Source organism: Dendropsophus ebraccatus, chromosome 1 (assembly GCF_027789765.1).
Source record: "Dendropsophus ebraccatus isolate aDenEbr1 chromosome 1, aDenEbr1.pat, whole genome shotgun sequence".
In the NCBI taxonomy this organism is placed as follows: domain Eukaryota; kingdom Metazoa; phylum Chordata; class Amphibia; order Anura; family Hylidae; genus Dendropsophus; species Dendropsophus ebraccatus.
Window position 1 is genome coordinate 182,025,407 of NC_091454.1, and position 25,486 is coordinate 182,050,892.

General features: G+C 44.1%; 1 protein-coding gene and 1 long non-coding RNA gene across 9 annotated transcripts; one reads left to right on the forward strand and one right to left on the reverse strand.

Moving 5' to 3' along the window:
- Window positions 1–113: 113 nt before the first annotated feature.
- On the reverse strand, window positions 114–23,770 carry LOC138802349 (uncharacterized protein HI_0077-like). 7 transcript variants are annotated; one of them, XR_011364753.1, is made up of 13 exons: window positions 17,163–17,369; window positions 14,927–15,012; window positions 14,571–14,689; window positions 13,381–13,483; window positions 13,038–13,138; window positions 12,733–12,882; window positions 5,392–5,559; window positions 5,239–5,308; window positions 5,077–5,155; window positions 4,785–4,938; window positions 4,366–4,470; window positions 921–1,078; window positions 114–704 (listed from the first exon to the last, which is right to left on the reverse strand). XR_011364753.1 is itself a non-coding variant. In XM_069985583.1 (12 exons), exons 2-12 carry the CDS (start codon window positions 14,996–14,998, stop codon window positions 1,049–1,051), a joined length of 1,164 nt encoding a protein of 387 aa, XP_069841684.1. In that variant the 5' UTR covers window positions 14,999–15,012; window positions 23,499–23,770; the 3' UTR covers window positions 114–1,048. The 7 variants fall into 7 exon arrangements, 6 of the variants coding, with proteins under 6 accessions (XP_069841684.1, XP_069841701.1, XP_069841651.1 ...); XM_069985583.1 differs by lacking the exon at window positions 17,163–17,369 and adding an exon at window positions 23,499–23,770 and having other exon boundaries at window positions 114–1,078; window positions 14,914–15,012; XM_069985600.1 differs by lacking the exon at window positions 17,163–17,369 and adding an exon at window positions 23,499–23,767 and having other exon boundaries at window positions 114–1,078.
- Window positions 7,155–14,806, forward strand: LOC138802381 (uncharacterized). 2 transcript variants are annotated; one of them, XR_011364756.1, is made up of 2 exons: window positions 7,155–7,358; window positions 14,538–14,806. It is a non-coding gene; the product is annotated as an uncharacterized lncRNA (long non-coding RNA). The 2 variants fall into 2 exon arrangements; XR_011364755.1 differs by having other exon boundaries at window positions 7,155–7,262.
- Window positions 23,771–25,486: the final 1,716 nt, after the last annotated feature.

The window sequence follows — 25,486 nt, forward strand, 5'->3', positions numbered from 1 at the left end:
CATCCTAGTAAAGCACCTTAAGGGTACATAAGCATAGACTGGGGGCTGACCACTGACCGATGGTGGGGTTTAAGAAGAGTAAGGGTGTTAATGTAAAAACATCACATAACATCACATATACAGCTAAAAGGATTTCACAGCCCTCACTACCTGCATTTTGACCATGTATTTATATGCTGCATACAATGACACTATGTACAGGAAAGAAACTTCAATTAGTGTTTGCAACGTATGCAAATTAATTCATCCAGTCATGCTTGCTGTGCCCTTACTCGAAGGCTTGAATGACACCCTGAATGCAAAGTTAGATAAATCTAATTTGCATATGGCAAATTTTGTAAATGTACCTAATCACAAAATTTTTTAAAAGTCAGAACGGTAAAAAGAAGCAGCTTTATTTTGTTTGTATTTAAATAAAATGTTTCTTTTAAAAGAAGGCAACAGCCCTCATCACAGGTAATAATTTAGTGTGTGAATCATGGTGCTCCGATTTCATTTAAAGGGGTATTCCAGTGTTTTATAGAAATAAAAAAAGCATACTGACTTAGCCCTGCAGCTCACATTAGTCTCCTCCTAGCTCCCCATCTTTTCTCTCCTTTCTGCTTCTGAGGCAAACCCACTGCCTTGGCAAATCACTGGCTGCAGCAGTGTTCCAGTGTTCTCTGCCTCCATTCATCTCAGAAAGAAAGAGAAGATGTAGACACCTGGAGAGAAAAGAAAGAGCTGTGGGAAACTGGGGCTATGTTGTATATTTTGTTTTCCCCCATGCGAGAAGCATCTCCCCCCCCCCTAAAACAATGGGAAACCCCTTTAGGAACAGTTTAATTGTATGTTTAACATAACCCTATATAAAACATCATTTGGCATAAAATTTCAATGTAGAGAACAAGGTTGGAAGCCATTCTTTGTTCTCCACTAACCATTGCCCAGCAATGAGTCCTGGTAACTTGTGTACAGAAATAGCCATCATGAAGAAGCAGCAGGAGGCGACTGTCCTTCAAAATAAGCACAAGATCCATATTCATGTAAGGCAGCTCTAAGGATTCTTTCAGGATGGTTTTACCAATGGCAGATACCACTGCAAGAGATGAAATAATAGGTAAGTATACGCAGATGACCTAACCATATATCTACATGTCCAGAATAATCCTTATCATGCCCATTGACCATATATTATACACCAAGAACTAGGAATGTCTTTCAAACACCATCACTTATTAAATACAGTGGTGCCTCGGATTACGAGCATAATTCATTCCGGGACCGTGTTTGGAATCCAAACCACTCTTAAACCAAAGCAAATTTTCCCATGAGAAATCATAGAAATGCAGACAATTGGTTCAACACCCCAAAAATAATAATATTTTTATTTTGAGCAACATGTAAAACTAATGAAACAAACATTTATAAACAACTGAATGTGTCATATTATAAATTACTGTACAGTATAGCAATAAGCATGTGGTGTATAATGTATAGTAAGTGCATAACCCTGAAAAATAGCGGGAGATACAGGATGGAACTGCAGATCCCTATAATGGAGATAATGGGAAACACAAGGGCAGACAGAGACTCCAGCGAGCATGAAGGAATGAGCAGGGCAGATGTGGGCACATACATGCAGCACTCTCTGTCCGGGGAGAGAGGGGTTACAGCTATGAAGAGATTATCCCCACAGTCCTGTCCCCTGATGCAAGCCTCAGCCTGAAGGGGACATTTGCATTTATAGTAGTGTTGCCCTGATGCAGTCATGTTGGTAATCCCCTTATACATTTTTTTTATCTTGTTACATTTCTGAGTATTTAATAGAAGTGATGGTGTTTGCCTAATTTTTCTTGGTGTAAAATAGTTTAGGATCATGTCTGGTTTTACCTGCAGCCTGAGAATAAAGACTGTTGTATGTCTCTGGACAATTGCAACACCTATGCATGTATATATATTTAACATGGCTACAACACCCAGATCTTCCATGGCTTCACAGAGCTGAAGACTAGGGTCCTATGGTGCCTTCTGCCACTTTAAAAGATATTTGACACATTGAGATATGTCAAAAGTTTTATCAGTCAAGGTAGTTTTTTTTAGAGCCAGAGATGCTTAGCTAAGCGCTTCCCTCCCCGGCTCGCTGCAGGTTCCATAGATGTAGAACAGAGCCTGTTTCCTGCGGTGAGACAAAAAAGGCAGCAATCTAGGGAGTGAAGCGCTTAGCTGAACACTGGATCCCTAGACTACGACTGATCAATACTTTTTTCAAAAGTTTTTTCTAAAGTTGACAGTTCAGTAGAAATCCAGCAGTATCATATGTAACAGTGGATATCAGGACCGCTAAGTACCCTGGGAGTGTTCCAATCTTACAGGGACTTCTATCTGCATATCTGTGTGGAGTTAAAATATTCTCTGTGCAAAAGAACAGACCTATTTATCACCGCTTGGAAACTACTTAACATTCCATTTATTATATGGAGATATATTTGAGCTCATAAAATAGTTAGGACACTGTATTATATAGTCAGGTTCTGCGTATCATTTATTTTCCAAGCACATACAGTACTACATAGCTTCTCTAATAAACCTGAGCAAAGAATGATACTTAAAGAGAACCAGTCAGCACAACATGGTTCCCAGCAGCACACTAAAGATCTACTGTGTAGCTCCCCGAGGTTACCAGCCACGTCTGGCAGCTTCACATGGGGGGAAAAAGGTGTTTTAATCCGGCACACAAAGCCAGGAACGGGGCAGCAACTAGTCATCTGGGCGGGGAGCCTGTCAGAGCGCTCTGCAAAGATGATTGACAGACAGAGACCAGTTAGTGGCCACTCTGCTTGTCAATCATCCCTGCAGAGCACACTGACAGGAAACGATCCGTGACTAGTCACGGACGGCTCCCCGCCCAGGTGGCTAGTTGCCGCCCCTCCAGGTCCACGGCTTTCTCCTGTTTTTAAAGCTATTCCGGGCTTTGGCTTCAAAAAATGTCAGATCTGTGTATGTAAAAGGACTTTTAGTTTTATGCTGTCTGAACCATGAACTATTACTCTCAATCCACCAGTGGCTTTTCCCCCTGTAGCTAGGTTTTTAGTTAATTTGGAATGCCCCTTTAAATTGGTTATCAAGGGAGCAGAAAAGGTCCTACCTTTTCCACTCTCTGGCACTCTACTTCCTCTCACTGGCTGTCTCAGCAGGAATCCTCCCAAGACAGGGTCACATGCACATTGCAAACATGGTTTTTCCCACACACGATGTTCCATATCTTTCCAACTTTACGGCGACAACAAAGGTCTAGTTAGGACTAAATTGTTGTATTACTACCAGTCATGAACTGGAATATAAAACTACTTCTGATACTTACTTTGAAGGGATAGAATATTTTTTACTTTGTAAATTGAATGTTCATAATTAGCATGAAAACTCAAGAGTGAGCCATAAATGCTGTGTATATTGTGATCCTCCGTCTGAGCAACCAAAAAAAGACAGGGGTTCAGTATGAACTAAACACCAGCAGATATACCTGCTTTACATTCACGCCTACTAGTTTGTACCAAACTATTTAAGTTCAGTGCAAAATTCACTGTCGATTCTTCTAAATTGTTGCAGAAATTTTCTGTAGTAAGTCTGCTACATGTGGACACCCCTTTACAGTAAGACAGCTGTAAAACAGCAATTGCGGTCAGCTCACCACGTAAGCAGTGTGCACTAGGTCCTATGCTGGTGCACAGAGGACAAACAAGTGGGTCGACTCCCAGTAATACATGGTAATCCAACAAATGAATGATATCCTTCAGCTCCAAGAAACGGTAAAAAATCCAAAGTCTTTATTAGGACATGTTATATACTCAGTTAGCCTCTAAAAGGTATCGCCTGATTTCTTCTCTATTCCTAAACATCAATGTTTACAAGAAAAATAACCATTATTTTTGTTGTAAACATCGATGTTTTTTTTAGAATTTTTTAACATGTCCTAATAAAGACTTTGGATTTTTTACCATTTCTTGGAGCTGGAGGATATCATTCATTTGTTGGATTACCATCCCTTTACAGCACTAGAGTGGATGCTGCTTTGACACACTAAGGTTCCTTTTACATGGGCCGAATATTGTATTTAGGGCCAGTGATCAGCCAAGGAACAAGCAAACCAGGCAGTTGCTTAAAATAATATTTTGTGTGGCAATATAAACTATACGCCACCCATTTCCCTGTTTACAGAGAGGTTGTGTGGCCAATAACAATACATTTTAATGGCCGCACAAACAACCCAGCAATTGTTCATGCAGCCCAGATGCACAACTGATCAGGCCTAGCAGGAGAGTGCTGATCTCACTGATAGCCACCAGTCTGCTGCCTCCCATCAGGCCGTATAAAAGACTACATTACCTCTTCAGACATCCCTGCCGATTTCCTGCCCTCTGTATTGAATGGAGGTTTTAAGTATCCTCTGAAATACAGTGGCACCAGCTCATGGAAGGTAGATAAGCAGTCCTAATGAAAGGAAAAAAATTAAAACAGTCACATACCCAATCCAGTGTCATTAAGAGAAACACAGTTTACATGTTACTATTACGAAAGCTCCTCCAACAGATTTTAGTTTACCAATGCATTATCCTATCCATAGGCACAGGCCTTCTATACTTGCCCACATTGGGTAAACCCCTTTAAAGCTCAAGAATTGACAGTATAGAAATACACTGACATCCTAAAGACAACAAAAGTACCAGGGATCCCATGTCCAGATCAGCTGAACAGCTTGCATAGAAGAGTAGCCAGTCATATAGAGTGAAATAAGGGGTTCTTACCCGCTGCTCCATGTTACATATGTAAGTGAACCACTTCAGGCCTGCTGCCACATGGGTGATCTCATCTTTGTAGAGAACTTCCAATACCTGAGCTGAACTTTCATCTCCCTGAGCCAAAAATCGTTGCAGCGTCTGAGGGTGGACATCTAGACCCCTTAAAACAAAAAGGAAACAAAGCTTTAGCACATGCTAGTATGCTTTACAGCAAAATCACTGTGCAAACATGGCCTGTATCATGGTGGTGCACTAGGTAAGCACCTATTATTTGGCGTTCACATTTGGAGTTTATTACCTGGCTTCATGAACCATATGCACAATGGCCAGCCGTGCAAGTAGATCATGTGCTGTATCTGAAGCAGACTGCCACAAGCCTAGAAAATTAGATTTTATTGGTCATCCAAATCTGTGCATAAAACAACCGTGTGGCAGTGTATGTTCTTAGTATAAAACCTACCATTGTGTACAGGAAGATTTCCAAAACGACTACCCAGCTCTACAAGCCGCTTCTCCAGTAAACAGTAATGCTAAAGAGGACAAGTCATCATGGGTTATTTTTGGCAAGTAAACGTGAATGTAGATTTGTAGCCAAATAATGAGAGCTACAAACCTTTGCTTCATCTCCGGCAACTTTCACAAAATCTGAGAAGAATTCTTTTGGAAGCCTCTGACCGGTCTGCAGCTGAAAAGTTGCAAAGCGAGCGATGATGTCCCAGGACAGGTCTATTGCCCACTGCTCGATGTTTGCTAGAGAGTGCAGTAGTGCTATGCGGCTGGCCTAGGAGGGAACATATGGAGTGACTGTTATACAAATATAACAGTCTAATCACAAGATATTAGATACAAGACTACATAAGTGACTTTGTCATAGAGAGCTGATACATATTTCTGGCGTATAAGTCTACATTTGCAATGTAAACCTACAGTGCTCTGTAACATACAACATAACAGACTAGAGCTGGTTGTACATTGCATCAGACTGAAAAGTAGAGTAAAACTAAAATAAAAGGTACTTATTTTGGTAATATTAAAGCATTACAGTAACTTAACCCATAGACGCACTAGGACGTTATAGCACGTCCTGGCAGGAGGTTACTTTCCGCACCAGGACGTACTATAACTTCCCGGCTCCCGGTGCTCACTGTTTACATAAACAGTGACCGGGAGCCGAAACTAAACTGTCAGCTGATAACTGACAGTTCAGTGTAGCTGCTGCTGGACCCCCTGAAGGGCTCCAGTACAGCCAATCACCTGCATCGCATCAGAGGATCGGTAACGATTCACGGATGACGGTGAAATAAGCAGTAAACCCCCGGTCCCGGTCTCTGCCGAGTTCCGGGATCCGGGGGAAGCTGCTGCCGCGCCGTCCCCCGTTGCCGTTTGTTTCTGCCCCCCCCCCCGGTGCCGTGTCCTGTGTCCTCCGTACCGCCCCTCCCGTGTCCTGTGTCCTCCGTACCCCCCCTCCCGTGTCCTGTGTCCTCCGTACCCCACCACCTCCCGCAATGTTGTGTCCTCCATCCTCCCCTGATCCGTGTCCTCCGTTTCTCCCCCTCCCTTGATGTTGTATCCTCCCCCGATCCTCCCCCTGCTGCTGTGCCATCCCGCCCCCTATCCATACCACCCACTCACCACCGCCGCCGCTGCTGCTCACCGGAGGGTCACAGCCGAGGTCGCTCCATCCCCCTCCTCCTTGCAGCAGCACTAGCTCGCCGGATCCCAGAGCTCAGAGTGGGTTCCAGGACCGGAGAGCCAGTGCTGCAAGGAGGGGGAAGGAGCGATCTCTGCTGTGACCCCCTCCTGCTGCAGCAGCATGTACCAGCGTCTGTGTAATGACGCTGGTACATGCTGCTATATACTGTGATTGGCAGCTCTGTGATCAGAGCTGCCAATCACAGTATCTGATCATGGATGCAGGCTCTGATCCTTCACTTTGTGAGGAAATCAGAGCCTGCATCCATATATTGTAAAAAACCGACACACACACATATAATAAAAAGTACCCCCTCCCCTGTGATCTCCCAGTAATAAGGGAGATCAGTTAGTTAGTGTCCGTCAGTCAGCGTCCGTTAGTAAGCGTCAGTCAGCGTCCGTTAGTAAGCGTCAGTCAGCGTCCGTTAGTAAGCGTCAGTCAGCGTCCGTTAGTAAGCGTCAGTCAGCGTCCGTTAGTAAGCGTCAGTCAGCGTCCGTTAGTAAGCGTCAGTCAGCGTCCGTTAGTAAGCGTCAGTCAGCGTCCGTTAGTAAGCGTCAGTCAGCGTCCGTTAGTAAGCGTCAGTCAGCGTCCGTTAGTAAGCGTCAGTCAGCGTCCGTTAGTAAGCGCCAGGCAGCGTCCGTTAGTAAGCGTCAGTCAGCGTCAGTCAACGTCCGTTAGTAAGTGTCGGTGTCAGTAAGTGTCCGTTAGTAAGCGTCAGTATCAGTCAATGTCAGTTAGTAAGAGTCAGTCAGCGTCCATTAGCAGGTGTCAGCAAGCGTCAGTCACCTTCTGTAAGTGTCAGCCAGCGTCCATTAGTAAGAGTCCGTCAGTGTCCGTTACTGAGCATCAATCAGTGTCAGTTAGTTATCGTCAGTCAGCATCCATTAGTAAGTGTGAGTAAGTGTCAGTCAGTGTCTGTTAGTAAGTGTGAGTAAACGTCAGTCCGTGTCCGTTAGTAAGTGTCAGTAAATGTCCGTGCATTTACTGCTACAGCAGTAGTGCACACATAGACATAGGTGCTCCTTCTCTTCTGAACCCTGTTGTGCACCCGTACAATAATTTACGTTCACAAATGGGGTATTTCCGTACTCAGGAAAAATTGCTTTACAAATATTGGGGGGCTTTTTCTCCTCCATGCTTTTGGAAATTTGAAAAATTTGGGGTTTCACCAATGCATAAGTGTGAAAAATGTGATTTTTCATTTTCACGGTCCACTTTTGCAAAAAACTGTGAAAAACCTGTAGGGTCCAAATGCCCACTGTACCCCTTGTTACATTCCTTAAGGGGTGTAGTTTTCAAAATGGGGTCACCTGTGGGGGGTTCCCACTGTCTCGGCACTAGGGGGGCTCTGTAACTGTAACATGTTCTCCTACATTTATTTCAGCCAAATCCACACTCCAAAATTTAAAGGGTGCTCCTTCTCTTTTGAGCCATGTTGTGCGCTTGTGCAACACTTTATGTCCACAAATGGGGTATTTGTAAAAACTGCAGATTCAGAGGAATACATTTTTTATTGCATTTTACTTTTTATAGCAGGTTTGGTATGAAAAATATAGGATTGAATTGCAATGTCTGCAAAGAAAATGGAAATTTTTACTTTTCACACCTACTTTGCAGTTATTCCTGTGAAATGCCTAAAGGGTTAAAAACTGTTTTAAATTTCAATTTGAATACTTCAAAGAGTGAAGAAATGGGGGTTTCTAGTATACAGGCCTCTGGAATATGCTTCAAAACTGAACTGGTCCCTAAAAAATTCTGAGTTTAAATTTTCACAAAAATTTTGAAAATTGCTAATAAACAATTACAGCTTCTAAAATCCTAAAAAAGTTAAAGCATGCCCACCAAATGCTGCCAACATAAAGTAGACATGTTATAGATGTGAATTAATCAATAACCTTTGTGGCATAACTATCTTCCTTATTGGCAGAGACTTTCAAATTTAGAGAAATGCAATTTTTTTCAATTTTTCACAACATTTTGGAGTTTTTCACAAAAAAAAGTTAAAGGTATCGGCCCAAATGTATCACTAACATAAAGTAGAACATGTCACGAAAAAACAATCTTGGAACCACAAGGATCGGTAAAAGCATTCCAGAGTTATTAATATATAAAATGACACATGTCATATTTGAAAAATTTGGCCGTGTCATAAACACCAAAACTAGCTGTGTCCCCTAAGGGTTAAAACACGTGACATGTCTCACTGGCAAATGTCAAAAGTTTTGATCAGTTTGACATGTTGTAGAATCATATAGGAAGTGAAGGAGTCCAACAACTTCCAGAGTTCGGAGTTTTTCAATATAATTCAAATCCAAGAACATTACCTATTACATGGAGCAACGGCCAGCGGACTGTCGCTATCATCATCAGGATTTTGGGTTATGTTTTTAATCAATGATCAGCTGAAATTGTGCATGACGGCTGATCGTTGATTTAAAACATGACCTATAACACTAAATGATTATTGTCCGTAACGGACGAACGTAATGGTACCCTTACAGTGGGAATGTGTCTCACTTACATGGCACAGAGCTAAGTGCACAGTTCTGGTTAATTCTAGCTACTGGTCAGTAAATGAACACCCAGACCCTGAATCAAAACTTTTCACACTTCTCTTCGACATGTTAAAAAGTGTTTTTTTAAAGAGGCAGTGGCATGAAAAAAAAAATAAAAAACTTAACGGGTAAAAATTTTGAACGTCCAATATAGTAGCAATCCCAACCGTTAACAAAACACAGGGTGCTGTGTCCTTAACGAAATTGCTGTATCCCCAATATCTCAATATGCAAACAGATAATGAATGCAGGACACACAGAATTCGCCATTCAATAACTTGCAAATTTATTCTAGCTTTTCTACAATGTAAAATTAACATTTTCCCTTTTGACATGGATAACACCCACGAATGCAAGACTTTCTACACAAACGCTCTTGAGTCGCCATCAATTGGCTGAAGATCACTCAGTCCAGGGAGCAGAGACCATGCAGTGCATCATCACCCAACCTCCCCCCTTGCACTTGTGGGTGTAATGCATGTCAGTATGGACAATATTTATTGTTGGAATACATTTTATTGACCGAAAAATTGTGTGTGTCTTTTATTCATTAAAAGTTTTGATCCAGCATGATCTGAGTGTTCAGACCGAGACGGAATAAGACGTGCTCGGCACATTCCACTCCTGGCTGTTACGTGAGGAGGGGTAGGAGTGGACCTCTCATCGGTTAGAGTGTTAACAATCAGACCCTGACTGATAAAAACTTTTGACATGTCTCTGTGACATGTCAAATGTTTCTTTTTCATGACACTAAGTGATAGTGGCCATTTAAGTTTCCACCCCAAATGTGGTGTACCCCCTTTATATATTTTTCTAGGACTGTCTGCTAATCTGACGCCTATGGTATGAAGTCTTAACAAACGCTATTTAGGCAATCTTTCAATACGCTTCTCTAAAAGGCAAAATTTTACTTGAAACCCCTTAAAAGGTGATTTATCTTCATAATCGGTTCAATTTATTTATCTAAGAAGTTGATCCAGAGGTTTGGTCGGAGCCATGTGCTGGAATGTGTTTTATGAAAACAAATTTCCATGTCACCATGGATACTGAAATACTTCCATATAAATGTAATAATCGCCATAAGAAGCTCAGACCGTTCCCTGGATATTATGGAAAATAGAATTAAAATGTAGCTTTTATAGTGGTCACAGATGAGGGAATCACGGATGTGGGGAATTTATCTACTGCCCAGGCCCTACAAAAGCCAAGTGGGAATATGTGGAAATAATTTAGCATTAAAAGTGATATAAAGAGATTACTAAACAAAAGGCTTTGCATCTTTCTCAGAAAGTCACTGGCCACAGCAGTGTCCCCTCCTGAGCCAGTGACCGATCCTGCCGAGACGTCTCGACTCTGAAGCAGGAACAAGTAATGATGAGTGGGAAATGGGGTAGGGGACTATCACTTATTTTTATTGTGCCCCAGGACAATATAAAAGTGTACCAGAATAGCCCTTGAACCACAGTGGCATATTACTTACTGTTACTTATTGTTATGTCACAACATTCTTCACAATGGCTTGCCAATTTGGAAACATGGTACAGCTGCTAAACTACACAAGCTTGTGACTACATTCTTTGGTACCTATATAATTATGGGTGGCTATCTTTTCTAACCTGCTGCTTTAAAGCGACTCTGTGCCCACAATCTGTCCCCCCCCCAACCACTTGTACCTTCGGATATCCGCTTTTAATCCAAGATCTGTCCTGGGGTCCGTTTGGCAGAGGATGCAGTTATTGTCCTAAAAAACAACTTTTAAACTTGCAGCCCTGTGCCAAACGGGTGTGGCCTAGAGTATCTGTGCCCTAACTTTGCACCACCCCTCCGTCCCTCCTCCCCACCTTCTTCATCATTAGGAATACCACTGGCAGGATTTTTCCTATTCCTCTGCAGTGAACATTGCACAGGCGATTAATGATCGAGCCCATGTGCCGAGTTCTCACGGTTGTGCCAGCCTAATGCATACACAATCTAGGCCACGGACATTTGGCACAGGACTGCAAGTTTAAAAGTTGTTTTTTAAGACAATAACTGGCGAGTGAATGGGGCCTAAGAGAGAAGCACTTGTTTCCCAGTTCAGCACCTGAAGAAGCCGACCTATACAGCTTGAGGCTGCGTTCACACTACGTATATTTCAGTCAGTATATTTCAGTCAGTATTGCAACCAAAACCAGGAGTGGATTAAAAACACAGAAAGGATCTGTTCACACAATGTTGAAATTGAGTGGATGGCCGCCATATAACAGTAAATAACTGCCATTATTTCAATATAACAGCCGTTGTTCTAAAATAACAACAAATATTTGCCATTAAATGGCGGCCATCCACTCAATTTCAACATTGTGTGAACAGATCCTTTCTGTGTTTTTAATCCACTCCTGGTTTTGGTTGCAATACTGACTGAAATATACGTAGTGTGAACGCAGCCTGAAGCTGCATTCACACACTGTATGATAGGGCTTATTATAGGCCTCATTTTGGTCATTAGTTTTACCATAAACAGGGGGAGAAGCTGATAAAAATACTGGGAAAAATACTGATCGCACTTCTTTGTGTGATCCCAGCCTTACACTGAGCTCCTACACTTCTCCTACCAATGGGATCTTTTTCTAACAGTTGTGTCTACTAATGCTTATTGCTCAGGCCATTTCTGGAAAGTATACATTTATGGCTACATCTGGGCCATTTCCTGAAAGTAAACTTTTATTTTGTATGTTGGGAAACAATTGTAAACCACGCTTTTGTGTCCTCCAAAATAAAAGTATACTTTTGGGAAATGGATGGAATGTAGTCACTGATACATGTTTAGTTTGGTCCAGTCCTAGGTACATTATATACAGTATATACTAGCATGACTTTTTGTAGGCAGACTGATGTAAATTAAGGACCTGGAGAACTTTACTAATGTAAACACAGCCTTGAGTGCGACCTTTAGGTACAAGACTTTGTATACAAACTGTTGCGCTTTGATGCAAATGTGTATTAAAGGGGAATCAGTCAGCTGTAATTCACGCTCCAAGATGCTGATAGTATTAGATAGCTGTCCCCCTCCCTGCTTGATTGACACATAGAAGCTGAGTCCCAAGTAGGGTCAGGGAAGGAGGTGGTGTTACAGTTTTTTAAACTTTAGGTCACATTCACACACCTGGAATTTAGTGGACCCTACAGACTGGGAAGCCATGTAATAGAATGTTTCCCCGCTCGGCATGAGCTGCGTGCCGTAGAGATTCAAACAGTTTCCCCACTCCCAGCATGATGCTGATACATCATGCCAGGTGGAGGAATACTCCATTACAGGGCTTCCCCATCCGTAGGGTCCACAAAATTATAGGCGTGTGAAAGTGGCCTAAGAAGCTTTGAAAACCCTCTGACTCTATATACCAAAGAATAAAAGCATTTGTCTGCGTTCTGATGCATAAATGAAAGGTACCACACGTCTCTTTAAGCCATCAGCTATTTAACAGTGTCAGCAGTTTGGAAGGTAAATTACTGCTGACGGATTCCCCTTAAGGTGGCCGTGATTGTAAAATGATGGGTGTCAATTGTGGCAGGTGTCTATTTTCTGAAAATATACAAGCATGTGGGGTATAATGTCATTTTTTTTATTTTAGAATTCAGGTTTTATTTGTGTGTGAAAACTGTGTGTAGTGTAGTGAAAGTGTTAAAGTACTCACTAAAGGAGAAGAGGAAAAAAAACATTGCTTACCAGCGTGCCGCCCTTGCCCCTCTTGATCTGGCCTGGCTGTACTATGGTGAGGTTTTCTTTGCGGCTCGGCTGGGCAGGGGGTTCAGTGTCTCCGATTTCTGTAATTTTACCTGAGTTCCACAATTCTTGCACTTGATGAGTCAGTTTAGCCTGGGGGTAACACAACACTTACATACTGCCTGTACACAAAGTGTAGGAAAAAAAAAATTAAAATAAAAAAATAAATAAAAAAGTAGCCATAACAATAATCCCATTCTACCACACAGACTAACAGGCTCCTACAGTTTCAACACTTGCAGTCTCACCTTCTCTTCTGGATCTGGAGTGCAAAGGATTTTGCTGGCCCAGTAAGACAAGGAACATTCATTGTCTACAACTTGTGTGCTCTCAGCAGCGCCAATGCTAGCTATAAAACATAAACAGCTGGATGTTAGGGCTTAATACATTACTACTTTACTACTAAACACTGAATGTAGTTTAAGTAGAACTGGTTCAGCAAACTTTTAACACGTCAAAAAGTGGATCAACGATCACTAGAAGCAGCAGGGAGAAGTGCTCAGCCAAGTGGTCATTCTCCCCACTGTCTCGCTCATGGTCATAGACTTTACTTATTTATCTCCATAAATAAAGACTATAAAATGCTCATACCTGGCTGTTTAGACTGAGTTTTCTTCCAAGGAGTTAAGGATAATGCATTCTGAGTCTGGATATAAACTTTCCCTTCACAAACCTTCACTTCATACACTTGGTTCTAAAAAAAAAAATACTATAATTATTGTAAAATAATTTAAAGGGATTGTCTCATGATGGACAAATCCACATGATAACAGTATAGCACTTATAGAGATTTTTTTTTCAATTATTACTCAGTCTATTTGCTCCAGGGGCTAGTTTATGTTTGGTGGACCTGTCCCCACTTCAGGCAAAGGAGAGCAAGCGATCAGCAAAGCGCTGTCTCCTTCCTGTACAATAATTTTTATTGAAGTTTTTTATATATGCTGGGTTCACACTAAGTTTTTGCAATCAGTTTTTTTCATTAGTTTTTTGCAAAAAACCTGATGAAAAAAACGGATGCAACTGTATGCATCCAATTTGATCCTTTTTTTTTATAATGGAAGTCGATGGAAAAACGAATCATAACGGATGCACACAGTTGCATCCGTTTTTTTCATCAGGTTTTTTCATCCGTTTTTTTTTTGTTTTTTTTTGGACGGACACAAAACGTGGTTGACCTAATTTTTGTGTCCTTCAAAAAAAAGGGTTTCATTGTTTTGTTTTGTTTTATAATGGAAGTCAACGGAAAACGAATGCACACACACGCATCTGTTTTTTCCATCCGTTTAAAAAAAAAAAAAACGGATGAAGAAAAACGGATTGCTAAAAAGTAGTGTGAACCCAGCCTAAACTGGCAGGGGTGGTAGTGTCTACTAAAAGGGGTCCCATGCTGACCCCTGTCCATTATGAAATTCAGGGCTCTGTGATCTTCCAAGGTCCTATAGACAGTAAATTGAATGGTGGCCAAGGTGGGTACTGCTGTGCCATTCAGGAACAAAAGTCTGTCTCAATGTATGACAGCAGGTGACTGGTGGTGCTCTCCGCAGGATGTGCCACCCCAAGCACAGGTACAGTGACCCACAATGGGTGCTTTGTTTCCCTGCTGGTTACCTCTTGGACTATTTGTTTGAAGTGTCACGGATATGATAAGGGCTTTGTATTTAAATAGGATCTTCACTGTGACAAAGTCTGTAACAGTGTTGGGTTATATTGTAAAAACAATGTATACATGATACAATCTGTTTTATCAGTTTTCTCAAAGGTAAATTTGAAAATTGCCGGACCTGTAACCCAGAGGAAGAAGAACCGTCTTCCAAGCTGAACTCAAAGTCATGCCATGGACAGGCCAGTGCCAGTCTTCCATCACCCAGCTCTTCTATGTCTCCCTGCTCCAACGGCCCTCCTATGGATTAAGGACAAATACTAATGCTACATCAACTGCTAACAAACACGAATATTACATCACTTGCTAACATGATGCAAATAAAATAGGTTTATAATAAATCTATTTTAAACAATACATAGGACCACGCTTGCTCTGTTAGTGGTTCTAGTCCAGTGAGCGGAACAATCAAATGTATCTTGTCCTAGAAAGCAGAAGTCAATACTACTAGATCCTTTACAGACCCTCACAGCATACCTTCATGGGGACACGCTGAATCCATGGCATAAAATTTTCCACTTGTGTGAATAAGGACCAAATGTTCTCCATCCTCTGAATATAATCTGAAAAAAAGAAAGCAAATAATATAGAAAGCCTCTATCTATAGTTACTCAAGTAAATATAGTTACTTCTATATACACAGCACTGATCTCCCATTGAGATCAATGCTGTGTATACAACAGAGCACCAACTACATAGATTGGCGAGCCAGGATCAGCATCATTCCGACGCTGAGCCCCAGACGGCTTATTAGAACGGATCTCCCCTCCGCGATCGCGCACGCGCGGGGGGGGGGGGGGGGGGGGGGGGCGTAGATCCCCCACTAGACACCAGGGACAGGGGCCACATACAGTATTCAAATGCAGCTGTCAGCTTTGACAGCTGCATTTGAATAGTTAATTAGCCAGCCGCGGCGATCGGCTCTTGCCGGCTAATACCCGCGGTCCCTGGCTGCACATAGCAACCGGGGACCGCGGGCTGCAGAGAGGGCTCACGCCGGGAGCCCTCTCTGATCACCCTTAACGGGGTATACCCGTCATGCGTCGTTAAGGGGTTAAAGCGACTCTGTACCCACAATCTGACCCCCCAAACCACTTGTACCTTCAGCTGCTTTTATTCCAAGATCTGTCCTGGGGTCCGTTCGGCAGGTGATGCAGTTATTGTGCTAAAAAACAACTTTTAAACTGGCAGCTCCGTGCCCAACGGGAGTATCTGTGCCCTAACTTTGCACCACCTCTCAGTCCCTCTTCCCCACCCTCTTCAGCATTAGGAATGCCACTGAAACATTTTCTTCATTCTGAACATTGCACAGGTGATTAACAATCCAGCCCATGTGCAGAGCTTACACAGCTGACGAATAGTGGGCATTCCTAATGATGAGGAGGGCGGGGAGGAGGGACAGAGAGGTTTTGCCAGCCTAATGCATACACAATCTAAGCCACTCCCAATGGACACGGGGCTGCCAGTTTAAAAGTTCTTTTTTAGCACAATAACTGCATCACCTGACGAACGGACCACAGGACAGATCTTGGATTAAAAGCAGCTATCTGATGGTACTAACGGTTTCGGGGGGGGGGGGGGGGGGGGGGGGGGCTTTAAACTATCACCTACCCATTTTTTTGCAGATTCACAAAAAATACAGATGCCGCCCTAAATACGGATTGCAGATGCACTATGGACGAATTGTTTTGCGGAGGAGGAATGTCAACATATCAGTCCTTAAAAAAATTACTAAATGTGTGAATGACGCCGCATCCAACTTCTTTAGCCACCGGTAATCAAATGCAGAACGCTGGGGTTTGGAAGGAGCGTGCTCTAGATTTGCTCATCTTTAGTGGTGTTACAGCTAGAGGCGCTGGCACATAACATGTCAAAAGTCTTAAAGTGACTGTACCACCAGGCCCAGACTAAAGCACTGGAGGCGGGCCGACCCACCCCCAGTGGGAAGAAACCCCAGCCCCTCCATGACGTGACTCCATTAGAATCAATGGAACCCTATCATAGAGGGGCTAGGATTTCCTCCCGCTAAGGTTAGTCGGGGGCCGCCTCCAGTGCTTCAGTCTGGACCTGGTGGTACAGTCACTTTAAGTCGCAACTGATAAAATGAGTCGGGAGGAGTCGTGCTCAGCGCATTCCTCTCCCGCCTCGGTCACGTGATGAGATGTCCGCCTAATGTAAGTCTATGGAGCGCATCTTATCGCAGTGAACCTGCAATACCAAACTTAACCTGCACACAAGAGTGGCGCTGTCTCCTTGGAAACAAGCCGCAAAACCACACTTTGTGCCACTCTTGTCTCCAGGTTAAATAAATCGGCCATGTTTTTGTAATCCTAAACCACAAATATCCCAAATGATCACCTAAGGACGACCCGACCGCCGGCACAGGAAAAGCTGCTGAAGAACTACAACTCCCATCATACCCTACAGGGGAAGGATATCCGGGATGATAGGAGTGGTAGTTTTGCAGAGAGATCACCCGCAGTCGGTGGATGTTCTTGCACACTATGTGTGGCCCCAAATACATCTGCCCTATCAATAATCAATACTGCTGGCCATTCCTAGTATTAGACTGGTATGTATATAACTCCCATCTATAGGGGGCGCACCCTCCATACACCAACCACCTATACTGCCAGCAGCTGACAGTATACAGGTGAAGCCGCATGCGGTACCGCAGCCCTATATCACTACAGTGCACTCTCCAGGCTCTTACTTAGAACAGGGGGATTTAAACCTCTCCTTGTCCCCGACACACTGCCAGTTACTGTGGCTGACCACCTCCTTCAGAGCGCTCACCAGCTCCTCCGAGAAGCCCTCCATACTGCCGAACACTCAGCTACAAGCCGGGGATACGGCCTGAGGACCGGGAACCTCCGGAGGGGGCGGGGCCAGGCAGAGACGTAACCGCGCTCCCTTACGTCACGGCGATAGGCTCCTCCCACCCCGGTCCGATACTTTAGTGTGGTTGCCAGGGCGACATCTCCTAGCGACTTGGTGTTCGTTACTATAGCTACAGACGTTACGTAGTGCAGGGATGGGGAACCTTTGGCCCTCCAGCTGTTGCAAAACTACAATTCCCATCATGCCTGGACAGCCTTTGGCTGTCCAGGCATGATGGGAAATGTAGTTTTGCAACAGCTGGGGGGCCAAAGGTTTCCCATCCTGGTTTAGAGGAAGCCTTCAGATACACATTCTACTCACATACTAGTTTATACTGCTTCTTACAGAGGAGATAGAGAGACCCTGTAACACTGCAGCCATAGCTAGTGCCCCAATGACTATGGCTATACTGCCTGACTCCAATGGTGATGGTGAACAATGTAAGTTCCCGTGCACATGTCAGGAAAATGTATCCAGTTTTCTTACCAGGAAATCCAGATAACTTACCAAACTTATAGGGTTCTAATAGGTAGGAACATGGATTTTTCCTGAAGGGTTTTTGTCCTGGAAAACAGGTCAGGAAATTATAGATCCTGTTCTAGTTTTGTCCGGAATTCCGGCAGGGGTGTCCCATAGAAGCCTATTGGAGCATCCAGAATTCCAGACAGCTCATCTGGAAACTGTCTGGAATTCTGGATGGGCTGCTAGCCAGCTCGGGCCAGTGTCAGCACCCGGGCAAGTACCGTCAGGTGTTGCGCCTGGCACTTTAACTGTATGTTCTCCTAATCAGGAGCACATACAATTAAATGTGGCGCTGTGTTTGACAGAGTGATTTTTTTGTCCAATTAGTATGTCGAAAAATGATGGCCTCTGGCATAGGTGTGAACCTTCTAAAATGCAGAATGCAAACAATGATGGGACCTCCAGCCTCTTAAAATGTCACATCCTGGGGCACCGCTATGGTCACTGACCAGCTGAGGACTTGACAATGCAGGAAGCCGGGGAGAATAGGAGCCTGGTGAGGGTCAGTGAGCTAGTGACGCTATGAGGAATGGGGTTAAAGGGGAACTCCAGATAGGGAAAACATTTTTTTCTATTAAAAGTACATTAAAAGTTATATAGATGAGTCTATATAATGGATTACAGTATCTGTATGGTTCTGCCACACTGGTAGCTGATAGAAATCCAGGAAGTGAAGAAAAATGGCTTCTGTGCAAATCCACATTGTCTCCTGCTCCTTCTGCTCTCCCCCTTAGGAGACAAATCTTCCATGCCTCTGTCTCACATTGTGTGTGTCTGCCGAGGACAGGCTGATGATGCAGACAGGGGGCAGGGCGTGATGTCACAGGAGGCTTGGCTGGATCCCCCAATTCCCTGAGTGATTCACCATCTCTGACAGGCCTCTCTAGCCTACACCTGAGCAGGGAAGGAGTGACACACACAGCTGCTGCAACTTTACTGATTGTGTATAAGACTGCAGTAAAGATAGGGCTATGTCAAGCTATGTCAGATGCTGTAGGAACTCTTCTTCTCTAAGGCATACCTCCCAACTTTTGCAAAGAGCAAAGAGGGACATATGCGCCGCGGTCCCCATAGCCACGCCCCCATAGCAACCCTCCATAGCCACTCCCCTACAGTCACCACATGCTGCTGACTGAATAGTGCCCCATATAGTATCCAATCCTAATTATAGTGCCCTATACAGTATCCAATCCCCCCGAAAATGCCCTATATAGTATCCAATCCCCCATTATAGTGCCCCATATAGTATCCAATCCCCCAATAGTGCCCACATAGTATCCAATCCCCCCATATAGTGCCACACATAGTATCCAATGCCCCAATAGTGCCCACATAGTATCCAATCCCCCATATACTGCCACACATAGTATCCAATCCCCCATATAGTTCCCCACATAGTTTACAATGCCCCCATATAGTGCCCCACATAGTATCCAATGCCCCATATAGTGCCCCACATAGTAACCAATGCCCACATATAGTGCCCCACATAGTAGCCAATCCCCCCATATAGTGCCCCACATAGTAGCCAATCCCCCATGTAGTGCCACACATAGTAGCCAATCCCCCCATACAGTGCCCCATATAGTAGCCAATCCCCATATAGTGCCACACATAGTAGCCAATCCCCCATATAGTGCCCCATATAGTAGCCAATGCCCCCATATAGTGCCACACATAGTAGCCAATCCCCCATATAGCGCCCCACATAGTAGCCAATCCTCCCATTAGTGTGGCCCGACCAGAAAAACAATAAACCAGTAACTCACTCCTGGCAGAGCGCGCACTCCCGACATCCTCCGGGGCGGGCAGCGGGGTACAGAGACACTGACTGTACCGGAAGTAATTCATGACAGAGGCTGCAGGCAGGGGCGTAGCTAAAGAATAATGGGCCCTGGTGCAAAATTATAACCTGGCCCCCCCCCCCCCCCCCCCAATTCCACCTGATCAGGCACAGTCAGAGGCTGTCCCTTTGATTCAATGGCATTTCTTCTGCGCCTCCACTTTCCGTTCAAAGTATTGACATGTGAATTCTTTGAGAGGAGAGTGGGGGCGCATGAGTGATCCCACTAAATCAATGGGACAGGTAGAATTTCAAGCGGCATCTGCCGCGCGCACTCCACTTGCATTTCCGCCTTTTTTGCTCTGTGTGAATGGGTACTTAAAGCATAAAACCCACTATATAAAGGCCAATAATGAAAAGCCAACCATATACACAGTCTCATATATACAGACACACATATATATGTGTGTGTGTGTATACATGTGTGTCTCTATGTGAATATGTCTTTATATATGAGAGAGGCACATATATATACCCATACACACATGCTGTACACAAAGGTACATACAAACAGTCCCATATACACATACAGACATGAACATACATACAGAGAGACACATACAATTACATATACACAGGCCGATATAGTCAGGCACATATATAGGCATACAGGGACACACACATGATGTACACTGAGGCACTTACATACAGTCTGGAACATATATACTCATACAGAGACAGATACACACACACATACATGCTGTATACTGTACACTGAGGCACTAACATACAGTCTGCAATATATACTCATACAGAGACAGATACATACACATACATGCTGTATACTGTACACTGAGGCACTTACATACAGTCTGGAATATATACTCATACAGAGACACATACACACACATACATGCTGTATACTGTACACTGAGGCACTTACATACAGTCTGGAATACTGTATATACTCATACAGAGACACATACACACACATACATGCTGTATACTGTACACTGAGGCACTTACATACAGTCTGGAACATATATACTCATACAGACACATACACACACACACACACACACACACACACACACACACTGTATACTGTACACTGAGGCACTTACATACAGTCTGGAACATATATACTCATACAGAGACACATACACACACATACATGCTGTATACTGTACACTGAGGCACTTACATACAGTCTGGAACATATATACTCATACAGAGACACATACACACACATACATACATGCTGTATACTGTACACTGAGGCACTTACATACAGTCTGGCATATATATACTCACACATACATACATATATACTCATACAAACACATGCACACACATACATATATACTCATACAGAGACACATACACACACACATGCTGTATACTCTACATTGAGGCACTTACAGTCTGGAACATATATACTCATACAGACACATACACACATACATATATACTCATACAGACACATACACATACATATATACTCATACAGACACATACACACATACATATATACTCATACAGACAGGGGCGTAACTAGAAATGGCTGGGCCCTCTGCGCATGCCCTATTATATACATCCCGCAGTGTAGTTACCCTTATAGATGCCTCCTCTGTGACGTCCTCCTTATAGATTGCCCGCTGTGTCGTTCCCCTTACAAATGGCCCCCAGTGTTGTCCCTCCCCATATATATAGCCCCCAGTGTTTTCCCTCCCCCATATATATAGCCCCAAGTGTTGTCCCTCCCCCATATATATATATATATATATATATAGCCCCAAGTGTTGTGCCTCCCCATATATATATAGCCCCCAGTGTTGTGCCTCCCCCATATATGCAGCCCCCAGTGTTGAGCCTCCCCCATATAGCCCCCAGTGTTGTCCCTCCCCCATATATATAACCCCCAGTGCTGTGCCTCCCCCATATATATTGCCCCCAGTGCTGTGCCTCCCCTATATATATAGCCCCCAGTGCTGTGCCTCCCACATATATATAGCCCCCAGTGCTGTGCCTCCCACATATATATAGCCCCCAGTGCTGTGCCTCCCCCATATATATACAGCCCCCAGTGCTGTGCCTCCCCATATATATACAGCCCCCAGTATTGTGCATCCCCAATATATATATATAGCCCGCAGTGCTGTGGCTACCCCATATATATAGCCCCCAGTGCTGTCCCTCCCCTATATATACAGCCCCCAGTGCTGTGCCTCCCCCATATATATACAGCCCCCAGTGCTGTCCCTCCCCCATATATACAACCCCCAGTGCTGTGCCTCCCCCATATATATATATATATATACAGCCCCCAGTATTGTGCATCCCCCATATATATATATACAGCCCCTAGTGCTGTGCATCCCCCATATATATATATATACAGCCCCTAGTGCTGTGCATCCCCCACATATATACAGCCCCTAGTGCTGTGCATCCCCCATATATATATATATATATATATATATATATATATATGTACAGCTCCTAGTGCTGTGCATCCCATATATATATATATATATATATATATATATATATATATATGGGATGCACAGCACTAGGGGCTGTATATATATATATATATATATATATATATATATATATATATACCAGAGAAAAAAGTCCAGCACCAGGTCAGCATATACCATTAAAATTCCATACTTTATTAGAAAATCTTCACATAGGACAGTAATAAAAGTTTACGCGTTTCAGCGCTTCTCGCGCCTTGTTCACAACTGAACTGAACTGGTGCTTCAGTTGTGAACAAGGCGCGAGAAGCGCTGAAACGCGTAAACTTTTATTACTGTCCTATGTGAAGATTTTCTAATAAAGTATGGAATTTTAATGGTATATGCTGACCTGGTGCTGGACTTTTTTCTCAGGTATGCTGTGACCCTGGCTCCGGGTCTTACCGTGCACCGACGGCTATACCACAGCAGGTGAGCTGACCAACAAACAGACTTTTGCATATATATATATATATACATATAGGGGATGCACAGCACTAGGGGTTGTATATATATATATGGGGGATGGATGCACAGCACTAGGGGCTATATATATATATATATATATATATATATATATATATACAGCCCCTAGTGCTGTGCATCCCCCATATATATACAGCCCCCAGTGTTCCCCTCTGATAAAATAAAAAAAACTCACAACTCACCTAACCACACGATCCCCCGTCGGTCGCAGGTCTCTTCTTCTCTCTTCATCTGCACCCGACAGATCAGCAGCTTCCAGGCGAAGTCCCGGGCAGCGACATCACTGAGCTCAGTGTGCGCCGTGGCGGCTGGGACTTCCGGTACAGGGTGCGCGTCACTTCCTGTACCGGAAGTCCCAGCCGCCACGACGCACACTGACCTCAGTGATGTCGCTGCCTGGGATTTCGCCTGGAAGCTGCTGATCTGTCGGGGGCGGGGGCAACACTCTTGTGATCGCAAGCAAATGCTGCTTGCGGTCACAAGAGTGATTGACAGGGCGGGAAGCCTATGGCTTCTCGCGCTGTCAATCAGAACACTGAACACCCGGGAGGCCCGCTCGGCCACCGGGTGTTGTAGGCAGTAAGCTCCGGGGGCCCAGTTCCGCCCCTGCATACAGACACATACACATACATATATACTCATACAGACACATACGCACATACATATATACTCATACAGACACATACACACATACATATATACTCATACAGACACATACACATACATACATATATACTCATACAGACACATACACATACATACATATATACTCATACAGACGCATACACATACATACATATATACTCATACAGACACATACACACACATGCTGTATACTGTACAGTGAGGCACTTACATAGTCCTCCTCTCCTGTCTCTTGCTGGGCAGTGTGTGGGCGGAGCTTCCTCCTGGACTGCCGGTTAACCCCCTGTATACTGTCTTCTCTCCCCACTGTTCCTCCTGGGACTGGCAGCCACAGTAAACCTTGCGCAGCAGATCTCTTCCTGCAGCATGTTCCTCCTTCTCCTCCACCAGCACCAGGGTCACGCTATCAGCACAGAGAGGCCTGCTTGGGAAGCACGGGGCCTGAGGGGGGCCTGGGAGGGAAGGAGGGTGTCTGCAGCACTGCCTGTTACTTTTACAGGGGCGGTCCCCCCTAGCTGCAGGGCCCGGTCGCCATGGCGACCGTTGCGACCCCTGTAGCTACGCCACTGGCTGCAGGACACTTCCGGTACAGTCAGTGTCTGTATACCCCGCTGCCTGCCCCGGAGGATGACAGGAGTGCGCGCCCTGCCAGGAGAGGAGCTGCTGGGACCGGCGGACAGGTGAGTTACTGGTTTATTGTTTTTTTCGGTGGGGCCACATATAATGCGGGACATTGGGTGCCGTTCCGGGACCGCGGGACAGCACCCCGAAAACGGGACTGTCCCGCGGAAACCGGGACAGTTGGGAGCTATGCTAAGGTCTAAAGTGCCCACCATAAGGATAGTGGGGGGTCCAGCGTGCATCCATACTCCCTACTACGCCGCCGTTGGTAAACCCTTTTCCATAAGGTGCTGTTGGACATTCTCTTCTCTCTGTCATAAGTTTTGATCGGTCCGGGTCTGAGTGTTCAGACGGCTCTGTGTCACGTAATGGGTCAGACTCAAAATGTAAGCCTAGGAGCCTGACCACTTTTACTGAGCAGGGAGAAGACCGCGTGGCAGAGCACTCCTCTCCCCGCTCATTCTCACAATTGGTCAGTCACGGACCATTACAAACTTTTGACATGTCAAAAGTATTTTTTTTATAACGACAGTGACACTTTAAGGTAAGATCACATGGATGGAAATGCAGCATCTCTGCAGGTAAATCTGGAGCAGCAAATCTGAACCAAAATGTGGTTTCGGATTTCTTATGTAGGTTTATTGCAGGTTTAGTGGTTGCTTTGTAGTGAGTCACCAGTAGGCGGCAGCGCAGCACCGTGAGGAGATGTTGTCAGCAAAGCGTATATGTAACGTTACCTCTCATGTTAGAACTCTCTATGTACTGTACTTTAGGTTAGGTTTATTTTCATTACTGCTTTCCTTAATAATCTCATCTAATTTAAATCTACAAACATCTGTCAGCGTTGGTTTATTATCTATATATACAGAAATATGATACAGGGGTGCATTATACCAAAGCTTCCTTTCTACACACATTTCTATAAGGCTGGATACTTTTTAATTCAACTATTATTACACATTTCATTACAATTTTAAGGGGATTCTGTCAGCTGTAATTCATGTCCCACACTGCTGACACTGTTACATTGCTGTTAAAACAGGTAGACGTGTTACCTTCCATATATCTGTGCTTCCAAGGTGTAGAGAAATGCTTTTATTCTCTGGTACAAGGAGTCAAACAGGCTTTCCCATGCTCCGGAAAAGCTGCAAGCTGTAATGTCTTCTCTCTCCCCTTCCTGGGTCAGGGATGGGAGGGGGAGTAAGGAGATGCACTACGGGAGCTCAGGAACGCCTTTTTGACTCTTCTTATAATAAAGGCATTATTCTACATTCTGGAAGTGCAGCTTGATATATGGAAGGTTCCAGGTGTCTCTCTGATCTAACAGCATCTAACAGTGTCAGCAGTTTGGAATGTGAATTACAGCTGACAGATTCACTTGAAGATCCAAATTGCACCAGATGATGGAATAAATATTTAAGCTGAGGGGGAGGGGGGGGGGGCTATTATACAACTCCAATGCCAAGATAGTTGGGACACCCTATAAAATGTAAACTGAGAAAATTTATACACAATACAATGGTTTTCAAATCTCATAGACCCATATTCACAACAGAACAGTGAACACAAATCAGATGT

Excerpts from the sequence above, each read along its gene's own strand:
- LOC138802349 (XM_069985550.1), bottom strand. The coding sequence starts at position 17,269 with ATGGAGGGCTTCTCGGAGGAGCTGGTGAGCGCTCTGAAGGAGGTGGTC. Across the intron at positions 15,013-17,162 it reads TTTAAATCCCCCTGTTCTAA|ATTATATTCAGAGGATGGAG; the intron begins GTAAGAGCCTGG and ends TCTTTTTTTCAG. Across the intron at positions 5,309-5,391 it reads TTGCCGGAGATGAAGCAAAG|CATTACTGTTTACTGGAGAA; the intron begins GTTTGTAGCTCT and ends TGTCCTCTTTAG.